The following is a 13417-nucleotide window of genomic DNA, read 5'->3' on the forward strand; positions in this document are numbered from 1 at the left end:
ATGGCACTCCAGGGTCTGATCTGGGGTGTTCAAGATCTACGAACAATACTCTAAATGACTGACAATGTAGGTAGAACAGTTGAGACTCACATGGCACCTGAGCATTCATTGTTTTTCATCTTTAGGATTAGGAAGAAATAACTCTCAATTTGGGAGACGGAAACAAAATGTGCCTACACACCTCTCAGTCTCTCTAAAGAGATTTAACGGCACCTAGAGTAAAAACAGTAGGCTACAGACCATGAATTCTGAAATTTAAAAATAATAAAAGCAGTCATTCTCGGCCCTCAAGGAGCTAGAGTACAGAAGGAGGGATTGATCTAATCACTGTAAAACAATGTACATTATAGAGCCCATGTATATTATGGAAACATAGTACAAGGAATCATTTTCTAGGGCAAACAGGATAGTTTTCCTGGAAGTGACATGCAAACCTGACCTTAAAAGGTAGGTACCAGACCATGAGAAGGAGGAAACGAAGGAGAAGGGCATTCTGGACAGAAGAAACAGCCATGCAAAGGCCCAAGAGAAAGAAAGACCATTTGTTTGGGAAATGGCAAGAAGTTCCATTTGGCTGTATTAAGCGAGTGAGGAGAGGAAAGCAGAACCAGATTAGAAACACTCTTGATGGAGCCAAATCATAAAGGACTTCAAATGTCATGCAAATGAGCTTCGACTTTATCATGGACAATAGGGAGCCACTGAAAGACTTAAATCTGGGTAAATTCACGATTAGACTAGAAAACTGCTCTAGGAGTGGTGGAAAGAACTGACATAAGGATAAGACTAGAGGTGAGGAAGAGAAGTAATTCACGTAAGAGTGTGAAGGCTCAAACAGAGAGGCTAGCACCAAAAATAAAACCAACCACAAAACACCACAAAATTTTAGAAAGACCCAACGACTGAGCACTTTTTGAGGTTAGAGAGCATGTCTGTAATTCTATCCCAGTAATTGCTCAAGAAATGCTGAACAAAAATGAATTATTACATATAATAGGATTTTCATGTATGTAAACCTAATGGACAGCAAGATTCTCTTAACATACTCTACACTGATTTAATAAGTGGTTGATGCTATAAAAGTGAAACACTGGACAATTTTTAAAGACAATTTTAATAAACATTCCTGGGTCTTTTGCAATAAACCACTTCTTGAAGAGTTTTTAATAATCTGCATCTTTTTAATTTCAAGGCAAATTTCTGGAGTCCATCTTTAAAAGGTAATGAGTAACTTCTGAAACTATGGTAATCACTCCCTGCTTTCCAAATCTGAAATCACTTTATAAAAATGAGTCAAGATAAAAATATTTGCGGTTCTAATCAATTATTACTATTTTAATGAAGAATAAGAGCTTTCTCCCCTCCCCATTACTAGATTATACAGAAGCAAAGCAGAGATGGCTTCACAACCAGAACCTCCACATACTCTCGTAACTGCTATTAGTTTAGCCCACGCTGCTCTCTTAATTCCCTTTGAACTTAACAGTCTGTACCTCATAATTAATGCGCTCTTTCTCTCTTACTATTTACAACACTGCCAGCAAACCATCTTGGCCTGCCTGTGACAACCACTTATGAATGACTGGTCCTCTCTAAAGCCAGGGCCATGTCTTCTATCCTCCACAGCATCACATGAGGAGTCAGGCATGGCTTCCACAGGCCTCAGCCCCATCAGTCCCCACCATACAGGCCTACCTGGTACTTCTCAAACATTTACTTTCACAACTCCAGATATTATACCTTCTATTCCTTGGCCCAGAATGCCTTCTTTCCACCTCTTCCCCACATAGCAAAATCCTACTCATCATCTCAAACCAAGCTCACAGTTTACTCCCTTTGATTTTACATGTGTGTACATTTCATAATCACATCCTCCTTTGAGATTATACATTATTAAATTCATTTTGCAATCACGGTGCTTATCACATTACATTGTAATTATGAGCATATCTTTTGCCCTTCTATCCTGAGAACATCTTAAGGCTCTGGACACAATTTCTGCAGCATCTAGCAGTAAGCAGGTACTAAAAGGGGAAAAAATTATAGTCCACTAAGTCCTTGATAGATACTCATTCTTACAAATGACATTTTTTTAAATTTAATGTAAGCTCCTGCGGTTATTTAAAGCCAATTTTTCTTATGTAGAATGTAATAAGCAAGGGCCCCATGAATTCCCAAATAAGCCGTGTATACTCAGTACTTGGATTTTTGTCTCGTTCTATTATCTCTGACAATACGTCATAGGTCAGGACTTGCTCAAGAGTCTGAGGAACATACTAAATCAGACGCCCTCTTTAGGGCTGGACCAACTCAATGATGACCCCACTGACCCCCATAGCTTAGCACAAATTTCGAATAATTCTAAATTTCCCCATTAGATTTTTTTTTAAGTTTGCAAACATACATGCATACACATATTCATTCATTCATTCATTCGTTTATAGCACAGCAGCTTGTGGGATCTTAGTTCCCCGACCAGGGATGGAACCGGGGCCCCCTGCAGTGGAAGCATGGGGTCCTAACCACTGGACCGCCAGGGAAGTCCCTAGATCTTTTTGTTTTTCACTCTTCAGTTATTGTTGACATTCCTGATACATTATGATTGGATACATTATGACATTCCTGATACATTATGATTGAAATGCTGGAAGCAACTCCCATGGCCAGCAAAGGAGAAATGCTAGTTAAATTAGGATACATCCATGTGTTGTACAGTATACAGTTATGTTTACAGCGATTTTTAAAGTTAAGTGAAAAAACAAGATGTAAAACTATATGAAAATATGACTGCCTTCATAAAAAATACACATAGAAAAAAGGCTGGATATAAATAAAGCAAAATATTAATAATGACTGCCTCTGGAATACATACACTTGTATATGCTTTTGATTGTCTCATTTATACTTCTCCATACCTCTCAAATTTTTGACAATGAACATACATTACTTTTTTTCCAAGGAAAAAAATATATAAGTATACCTCTAAGGTACTGGAGGTTTCAGTTGTAGAATTTCCAGTATTATTGCTTGAGTTTGAAGACACTGTTTCATTTTTGCCTTCATTATCTGACTTTTCATCGGAACTCATACATTCAATATCTGCATCAAAGCCCGTTGGGTATCCCATTGCCTGCAGTACCTGTACAAATTACATTAAGATTCAGTTTTATTCAAATACCAGACACCACAGAGAACAGATGAAATATTGAGAACAACAGTTTCAAACCCACAACATTTGAAACGGTGAAACACCTTGCAGAAAGAGAAAGATGGTGCTAAATCTATAAATCCTCGGTTAAAAAAGTTTTACCTACCAGAGTGTCACCGTGGAAAATGGGGGAAACCTCCTCAGAGTATTTAGGTTTAAATAACGGAAAACAGAAATGCAAACCGGAGGCTACCCTGGGTTCATTTAATTTGGAGATGAGAGGTAGAGAAACAGAATAGCCAAGTTCAACCAGTGAGATGAGGGGGAAAGTAAAATCGCACACTATGAGAAGTACACGAGGCTAGAAAGGAAAACACCTGATGTTCTAACTCTTTATTTCTCCTCTGGTCCTCAGTTTTCCAATTTGCAAAACAGGAAGACTGATTAATTGACCTCTAAGTTCTATGACTCAATCCAATAGGGGAAATTAGCACAGAAGGGAAATCAAGGAGTTTTCTTTACCTTGGAGCCAATATGCCTGTTAATTACAAAATTACATCTGAAGCTTTCTACTATCCATCCCTTTGGCTCTCCACTTAAAACCATAATCGAGACTTGAAAGAAAAGATTCAGCCTCTAGGTTTATTCTCTACCACTAAGTGAACCAGGAACAAGTTTAGGTTTGTATCTCCATCCCTGCCTCTCAAGGCCCGGTTGCATTATGGCTTCCCCCAGTGTTCACTCTTCTTATATTTCTACTCATGCCTGGCATTTCTCATCTTTTTTAAAATACAGTTTTCAGAGCGTGTGTGTGTGTGTGTGTGTGTGTGCGCGTGCGTGTGTGTGTGTGTGTGTCTGTGTGTGTGTGTGTGTGTGTGTGTGTGTGTGTGTGTCTGTGTGTGTGTGTGTGTCTGTGTGTGTGTGTGTGTTGTACACCTTTTAATATCTCCTTCCAGGTTAAACTGCTTTTTAGATGTTTGCAGAAGAATATGTGCACTAGCATTTTTATAAGCCTCTATCAAACTGGTTGACATTGCATTGTCAGTTACTGACTTAAAGGTCTGTACCAGAACTAGGTGCCTAAAAATCCCTATATTTGTTTTAGCTTTTGACTAATGTTTAAAGTTGCTGGAGTGTAAAAGCAACAGCATATTTCTTTATAATCCCAACTATACCCAATAGGTGTCTCAAAAAACTGTTATTGGCTGCCACACAAATGAGTAGCCAAACAGTCTAGCCTTTATAAACAATGGCATTCTGTACAAAGGATTCTGCCAATATAAATAAAATATTACTCTAAACAAAAAATGGGCAGAAGTAGACTTCTGTACCTAGAGAACTTGAAATTAATTCACCCAATTCATATGGAGAACCTGACATTCTGTTGAACGTTTCAAATCGTAAATAAATTCCTTATATTCATTGGGAGTAAGGCCAAGAATACTTCTGTAACATCGTAAGTTCTAAGAGTACTCAGGTAGGACTTCGCACTAAATACACTAACATCGTTTGCCTATACCCTTGTCAATATTTATAAAGAAAACACCTTCTCCACTGCCTGAGTCCTGCAAATATGCTCTCCCTAAGAAATCGCGTCTCAGAAGGAACAGTTATCGGTCTGGAGTTAACACCAGGCTAACACAGGCTGCAAGTCAAAAGCCAAGAGTCCCAAGGAAATTTGATTTGTTTACTCCAAAAAAAACTAAAGACACAGTTTCCCAATTTAATACAGACTGTTAAAAGTCTAATGTGAATTATTTAACACCACTTCTCTCTGCCCTTTCCACACATATCAGATTCATTTATTGTTTTTGTAGCAACATATTTCAATACATTTACAAATATTTTATATAACTGATGGATAATCTCAAAGGATATTAGAAGTGTACTTGCAATACAGCACAACTAACAAAAAATTTTCAAATTATTTTTCTATGAACATATTCTAAGATTATTAACTAACATATGCTACAGAAGTAAAAAGAAAAAAGTATGGAGTTTTTGGACCTATAGAACCAGTTTGTTTGGAATCAATATTAAGGCCATGATTCTTCCTGCAGCATGAAGAGGGGCCTATAAAATATGTCCCACCTCCTTTCATGCAAGATGCATCCTCCTATTAAGGACCATAACCCTCTATTTACTTTACCATGTTGCACCATGCAATGTTTCTGCCCACCTTCACCATTTGACTGTTGGTAAAAAAGGATATTTTACTCTTTTCCATTGAGTTTGAATCCTGTTTTATCTCTGATTATAATTAACACTTGTATCTGCAAGGTTAGCAAAATGATGACAATTGATGAAGTTCTATAATGGGCACATGGATGTGTACTGCATTATTTTACTTCGTGTTTGAAAATTCTCATAATAGAAAGTTTAAAAAACATATATTAAGGCCAAAAAAACTGGTATACCAAAGAAAAGTGAGCTTCAAATGTCTGGCAAACAAATCAAGCCTAATAAACACATCAACTGAGCTGAAAAATCACAAAATGATTCTTGGAAACAAGGTGACTGGAAAATCCAGGGTAACCATGCCTGTTTTCTCCTGGAGAGGGGTTGAGACTGAGAAAGTTGATACCCTCAAAGACAAGGGGCCAAGAGTGAAAACATGCAGCACACCCTACCCCATGGCTCTCCACTCAGGAGAAAGTCACACTCGTGGCTTCCGCACAGTAGAGAGCCGATGGCTCCGGAACCTCTGCAGAGGGGCTTTACCCCTTGTCCCCTTCAGCCGATCTTTTCCCCACAATGATTAAGATTCTTTTCATGGAATATGGCTGATTATGTCCTTAAAGGTGTCCTTTGTGAGGGACAGTCAGGAAAAAGGACTAGAGGAGGAAAGGGAAGACTGGCCACTAATCTTCATCATTTTAGGGTACGTGCTGCTGGGCAGCCACACTCCTCCTTCTGTTCTTATGTCATAGACAGTGAATTGATATCGATATTTCAAAAGCTTTCTGGGTCAGATGCTAGAGAACTTAGATCCAAATTTGTGACTCATTCTCAGCATACTTTACAGCTAAGTTATTAAACTGTATTTTTAGCCTTATTCCTAAATTCACTTTTTCCCTCATTCTTAGTTTTCTTTCTCTGCCTCATTTTAAACTCATACTATTTCAACATACTTAAAAAGTACCCCTTTTGTAAACAACATAACATACTGTTCTATAATTTTACAGCTTAGTTATTATTTTTCTGCATTGTGCTTATTACTACCTGACAAATAATTGACCCATTTGTATATCCCGCTGTCTTTCTCCCCATTCTATCCTCACTAGAATGCAAGCTCCAGGAGGGCAAGGACTTTATTTTGATCACTGCTGTATCCTTAGCATCTAGGATAATGTTTGCATCTACATTAATAATACTTGCAAACTGGAATGACTATGAAAACAGACCAATTACATCTTATGTCATACTGTAACATAACAGAACTTTTCTTTAGTGAAAAGTAATCTTCCATCTACTTGATCTTTGACATTTTCGCATTTGTCTGCAAGAGGTCAAATGTAGTCATGGAGAGATTCCAATATTTAAGAATTTTCTATAAACCTATATGCATAATTGACTGGTTCAATCGTGGACCTTATTCTCTATGGAAATATTCTGAAATACAGAAAAGGCACCACATGCAAAAAAAAACACATTAAATTTATTTATGACAGAAAAAATCTGCAAACAGCAAAATATCCAATGATAGGGGAATGTTTAAACAAACAATAGTACATCTATATCATGTTAATCATACAGCCATTTAAAATTATTTATGAAGATTTTAATAACATAGAAAGGCACTGATGACATGTGAAATGAAAAAAAAAAAAAATCAGAGCATAAAACTACATATACACTGTGAGCTCAACCTAAAAAAAAGAAACAGAAAAGGACTGCAAGCATATACTATATACAAATATTAATGAACTGCCTCAGAGATAAGCAACCAACAGTTTTTATTCTTTTACTTTTTTGTGTTTTGCAAATTTTATATTATCAACACATTTTATAACCAAAAAAAGAAGAGTTTTGTGATCCAGAGGTGACAAAAGACTGTATGTCACTGTCATTAAAATCTTGAAAAATTCTGTTAATTTACTATAGATAAACAAGCACCTTATTTACAACATAAAATAACAAAGCACTGTTGAGTAAAAGAAATACTGTACCTTCACTGCTACGTGAAGTTTTGCTGTTTTCTTGGATGGTCCTGAGGCTTCATATGTTGTACCATCCACATCTACAGACATTGTGAAGACTGGGGCATGGACAGGGCCAGACTGAGATAAGAGCTTATATTGAAGCCCAGGCCTGATCTGATTTAGCCTCATTAGTGCATTCATAAGGTCTATTGCTTTGCTATCCAGAACTGTAAGAGAAAGAGGAATAAGATCAGAAGTTAAACCATTTTGCTTTAATCTATGTTTCTGTAGGTTCCTAGTGACCACTATAAATTCAGATTTTAAAAAAGAATTTCAAAACGCACATATAAATTAACTTCACTTCGTAAGTAATTCTAAAACTACTGCTTAAATAATTATGGTAACATCATTGTAAAAGTAATATGCATTACCATAGCTATACATTAGTTTTAGTTTGTCAGTATATTTTAAGCAAATGATGCTTGGAAACAAAAGTTATTCAATCAGTTTCTTAAAACTCCAATTCAAATCAATCAAATCAATCACTTTTTAATTTTTATTTTCCTGAGACATAAATCCTTTCTAGTTAACATCTATAAGAATAAAGATTTTACACACTTTTCCTTAAGTTTCGTTTCATCTTCTTATTGGGATCTTTATCATCCCCTAATCCATCTTCAAATGGCCTCTTCAGAGCTGAAGACCCAGCACCTAAACAATTATAAGAGATTCATTATCAGTCAAAACAATGATTCTACTTACTCTACCAAATGTACCTAATATGTTCAGGAAGGAAAAATCTTAGGAATCACAAGGACCATAAGACCCTTTCACTGATAAATTAAATATTTATAATCTTGTAACAGCAAAAAGTTTTAAGTGAATCTTTATGAAACAATATTATCCCTTTTTATAAATATTTTCCCATTTATTCACATATACACATACAAATATCTATGCATAATATTCACGTCTGTATATGCATAAATAGAAAAAAGTCTGGAAAGAGATGTATCAAAATGTTAAAGGTGGTTATCTGTGGCAGTAAGATTTATTTTCACTTATGTCTCTTCAAATATTTCTATAAGTTCACATTTATTATACTATTAATTTTTAAAGTCCACATGTTAAATATTCTGCTTATGGAAATCTGATTATTTCTCATACTATGACATATTCTTCTGTCTGCCTGTTCAAATTTCTATTCAAGATTTTATTTACAGTTCATCTTCCCCATGAAGTTTTCTTCAGTTTCCCTCTCATCTCAACTTTTTAGAAGAGTTTCTATGGTATCAGAAATATAAAGTGTCATACGTAGTCTTGTGTCATTGCCTATTTCATATACAGAGACCTTGTGTTTCCTTAGTGTTCCATGAAGGTCAAAGATATTTTCTCCTTGTCTGTATCTTATAAACTATCTAACGTAAGACTCAGAAACAACATAATGGGTATGGAACAAAAACTAACTGAACTAATATTACTCAATTTCTTAGATAAAGCAGCTAGTTAATAATGCCGTCAAGACATAAGGCAGGAGCTTTGCTGTCCAAGATAAAAACAATCAGAGAAAAGCTCATCAACCTGTCCAAGTACTACTTTAAAGAACTCTGTGTTTTCAACGTAAAAGTTGGTTGTTGGGTTTTTCCTAAAGGAAAGTTATGCTCAAAAGATTCATGCCATAAGATTTCCAGATACTTCTTAGTGAAACCTTGTAATAACACTGAGATTAACTACATATTCTCTGATCATCAAGATTTATTGTCCCTTGGGGTAAACACTGACTTCAGCATTTGCTTGAGTCAATACTTACCACTCAGGTCAATCAATCTTGATGTGCTCTCTTCAACAGATGGCAATATCTGCTTATATGTGCTTAGTATTGTATTTCATTTGCATTACATAAAACTGTGAGTTTGCCAGTCTCCCAGAATGCAGTCTTTAAGAGATAAAGTTAAAAAGGAACAACATCTATTCAATCACTCTCCCACTCATTAAGTTACATTAAAAGCTGCTCCCTGATTGCCTGGAATTCACCAGCTGGCTTAGACGTATGGATCTATTCTCTAAATCCTCCAGCTACGTGAACAGTGCTGCATGGATTAAGCTTCATTCTACCATCCCTGCCCTTGGACAAGGGCTGTAAAATCTGGAGCTAATCATAATAGTAATGGGGGGGAGCAGCGGGGTGGGGGGGGGGGATGGGCTTGTGTTACAAAAAGCAAGTTGTTTTCAACATCTACAGTATCTAGAAATAAGAAGTGACCATTTCAGAGGCAACAATTTTTAAAAACAATAGGTGAAGGCTTACCATATGCCTGGCACTGTTCTTAATACCTTATATGAATTAATTTATTTAAGCCTCACAAGCACCCTATGAAGCCTGTACTTTCATCATCCTCATTACAATTTTATTCATGTATTCATCCAGCAACAAATATTAATAGTTTTTCTATGTTCAGGACAATTTTAGGCGCTGGACATCTAACAGAGAACAAAACAACGTCCCTGTTCTTAAAGAGTTTGCATCTGGTGGTGGAGACTAAGCCCAACATGTCATATGGTCCCGAGCACAATGGAGAAAAATAAGAGGCTTACGGAGGAGGATGTGTTGCTATTTTTTTTACATGTGATGCCCGTCAGAAAGGTATCACTTATAGATAAGGTAGCTTTCTGATGAAGATCTAACGAAAGTAAAAGAGTAAGCTATTCAGCTATGTGGGGAAAGAGCCCCAGGAAGAGAGAACATCAAGTACAAAGGTCTTAAGGCAGGAACATGCTAAGAAACAGCATACAGGCCTGAGTGGTTCGAGTGGCATGACGAGGACGGGACAGGAGCAGAAGATGAGCAGCAGCAGGAGCTCTCAACCTTAGCTGCCACTAAGTCACCAGAGGAGCTTCTGCAAAATACACAAGTTCCACTTCTAGTACGAGAAAGTAAGTCAACTGAAATAGATGAGAGCAACCAGAAAAGATGGACCAAATGTCTGTTCCTGGGCAACAAAGAATTATAGAGTCAAGATCCGAGAGACAAAGGAAACCCTGCTCTGGGGGCCACACTTCCCCTGGGGGTATCTTGCAAATCCAGAAGAAGCCACTAAGAACTGAACAGAGCACCTCAGGCACCCCAGGTCTCAGGGGTCAAAAACTGGACTTTACGGACCTCCAAAAGGGGAAGGCTTGGTGAATTCCCCACGCTGTGGGTTGGGCCTCTGCAATGCCACATGCTAGAAGTAAATGAAGTAGAAATAGTCTGGATCTCAGAAGGACTGAAGCCCACCTTCAAATCACCTTAATCCCTGATTGCATTAATATGATCCAGATTGCCAATTCCACTAGTCATCTCCCAGAAACAAATATAAATCCTCCCTGGAGCACTATATCATTACTCTAAGCTTTAATTCCCTCCAAAATTTTTAAATTTAAGTCTCCATCACTCAAAACAAAAACAAAACACAGGTACATGAGAAGACAAGATACTGTGATCAAAAATCACGAGAAGCAGCAGAAAACAGAAACAGATCCCAAAGAGACCCAGACGATGAAGCATTCTTTCAGAAACAAACTTTATTAAAAAGAATGATTAGGATGCTCAAAATGAAAATAAAAAATCAAGAATAATTTGTGGCAGAAAATCTGAAACTATAAAAGAGCCAAAATTGTAGAAATTAAAAACTGACAGACCTGCAAGGGGAAACAGACGATCCACAATAGAGGGGAATTGGCATACCTCTCTCAGTAATTAAGAGAACAAGTTAAAAAAAATATGTATGTATGTATGTATGTATGTATGTATGTATGTATGTGTGTGTGTGTGTATACAGGTATATAAGATTTGAACAACACAATGAACAAATGCAACCTGACATGTAAAGAATATTCTGGCTCTACCAACTACAGAATATACATACTTTTCAAAGTATGAATCATTTATAAAAACTGACCATGTGCTGAGCCATAAATGAAGTTTCAAGAACTACCAAAGGAAAAAAATCACACAAAGCATGTACTCAGATCACAGTAGAATAAATAAGCTCAAATATAAGGAGATAACGGACTTCCCTGGTGGCACAGTGGTTAAGAATCTGCCTGCCAATGCAGGGGACACGGGTTCGAGCCCTGGTCCGGGAAGATTCCCACATGCCATGGAGCAATGAAGCCTGTGAGCCACAACTACTGAGGCTGGGCTCTAGAGCCACAAGCCACAACTACTGAGCCTGAGTGCCACAACTACTGAAGCCTGTGCACCTAGAGCCCTTGCTCCACAACAAGAAGCCATCGCCATAATTAGTCCGTGCACCGCGACAAAGAGTAGCCCCTGCTCACCACAACTAGAAAGCCCGCGTGCAGCAACAAAGACCCAACGCAGCCAAAGATTAAAAAATTATTTAAAAAATAAAAAAAATAGAGATAACTAAAAAATCCTCATTTGTCTGGAAATTAAGCAATGACATCGAAATGGCTTACATGTCAAAGAACTGATAACAGGAAAATTAAAAATAGTTTTAACTAACTGATAATGAAAATGCTAATGTAAAAAGAGTACAAAGCACATAAATCTGGGCATAAAGGAGAACTTAGTCTTAATAGTATATATGATAACGTAAGAGGCTTAAAAAAACGCCAACAATGTATTCATCTATTTCAAAACATTTAAAGAAGAACAGCAAATTAAACCTAAAGAAGGTAGTGAGGAAAAACAAAGGATAAGAGCAGAAATCAATGACATAAAATACAAGCATATACCAGGAGATGATCAACAAAGTCAAAAGTTTATTTCTTTTTAAAGACTAAAAAAACTGATAAACCTCTAGTGAGAGCGATCAGAAAAAAGGAGGTACAAAACGTATAAGACAGGACAATCAATACTACAGACAATAAAAAGATAAAAGGATCTTATAAACTACTTTATTTTAAATTTAGATTAAATGGACAAATTCTTAGAAAAACACAATTTACCAAAACTCTCATAAGAAGATGATAGTTCGATGCCTATTAAGGGAATCAGATCCATAATTTAAAACCTTTCCTTAAAGAAAACCTCATGCCCAAATGGCTTCACTGATAAATTCTTCCAAACATTTAAGGAAGAAATAACATCAATCTTACACACACTCTTCCAAGGAACAGAAAAAGAAGGACGGACACTTCCCAACTCATAAGACCCACATAACCTCAGAACCAAAACTTGATGAAACATTACAACAAAGGAAAACTGCTGGCCAATCTAACACACAAACATCTACGTTTTTGTGAATTGCTCACAAAAACCTACACAAGATTGTTCACAGCACCTTTATTTGTAATAGCCCAAAACTGGAGACAAACAGAATGTCCTACAATAGGTGCATGGTTAAACCAAACTCTGACTCATTCATGCCACGGAATCCTACTTAACAGCAAAAAGAAACAAAACTATTGACACATGCCAAACAACTTGGATGGGCCACAAGGGCATTATGCTGAGTTGGGGGACGAGAATCTCAAAAGATCAGATAATGATAACTTCATTGACATAAAATCCTTGAAATAACAAAATTATAGAGATGGAGAAAAGTTAGTGGTTTCCAAGGCTTGGGGATGACTGTGGGAAGAGGAATGGTGTTACTATAAAGGGGCAGCATAAACGAGATCTTTGAGGTGATGAAATAGTTCTGTGTCTTGATTGCTATGGTGGTTACACAAACCTACAATGTGATAAAATGGCATAAAACCTATACACACATTGTATAAATGTCAATTTCTTGGTTTCCATGTTCTCCTATAAGTTGCATAAGATGTAACCATTGGAAGAAACCAGGTGAAGGGTCCACAGGACCTCTCTGTACTATCTTTGCAACTTCCTATGAATCTGTAATTATAGATAAAATGTTAAGGGGAACAAAAAAGAGACTGCTGCTTTGTTGAGAACAGACAAGAGGGGCAAGGAAGACCAGATAGGGAAGATGCTGCAATAACAAGGGTAAGAGATGACAGCAGTTTAGGCCAGGATGGTAGCAGTGAAGAAATTAAACAGCTGAATACTGGACACACTTTGAAAGTAAAACAGCTAGGATTTCCTGATGGTTTGGATATGGGTGAAAGAAAGAGAAGATTCAAGGGTGAAGGTTTTTTGGCCTGAGCACAGAGA

General features: G+C 36.9%; 1 protein-coding gene across 1 annotated transcript in view; it reads right to left on the bottom strand.

Moving 5' to 3' along the window:
* Positions 1–13417, bottom strand: part of STRBP (spermatid perinuclear RNA binding protein) — a 50265-nt gene that overhangs the window by 11284 nt on the left and 25564 nt on the right. The window contains 3 exon segments of the mRNA XM_073806580.1: positions 2981–3139; positions 7318–7517; positions 7909–8001. Coding sequence (XP_073662681.1) covers positions 2981–3139; positions 7318–7517; positions 7909–8001 — 452 coding nt within the window.

The sequence above is a fragment of the Tursiops truncatus genome, chromosome 6 (assembly GCF_011762595.2).
Source record: "Tursiops truncatus isolate mTurTru1 chromosome 6, mTurTru1.mat.Y, whole genome shotgun sequence".
Taxonomy (NCBI): Eukaryota; Metazoa; Chordata; class Mammalia; order Artiodactyla; family Delphinidae; genus Tursiops; species Tursiops truncatus.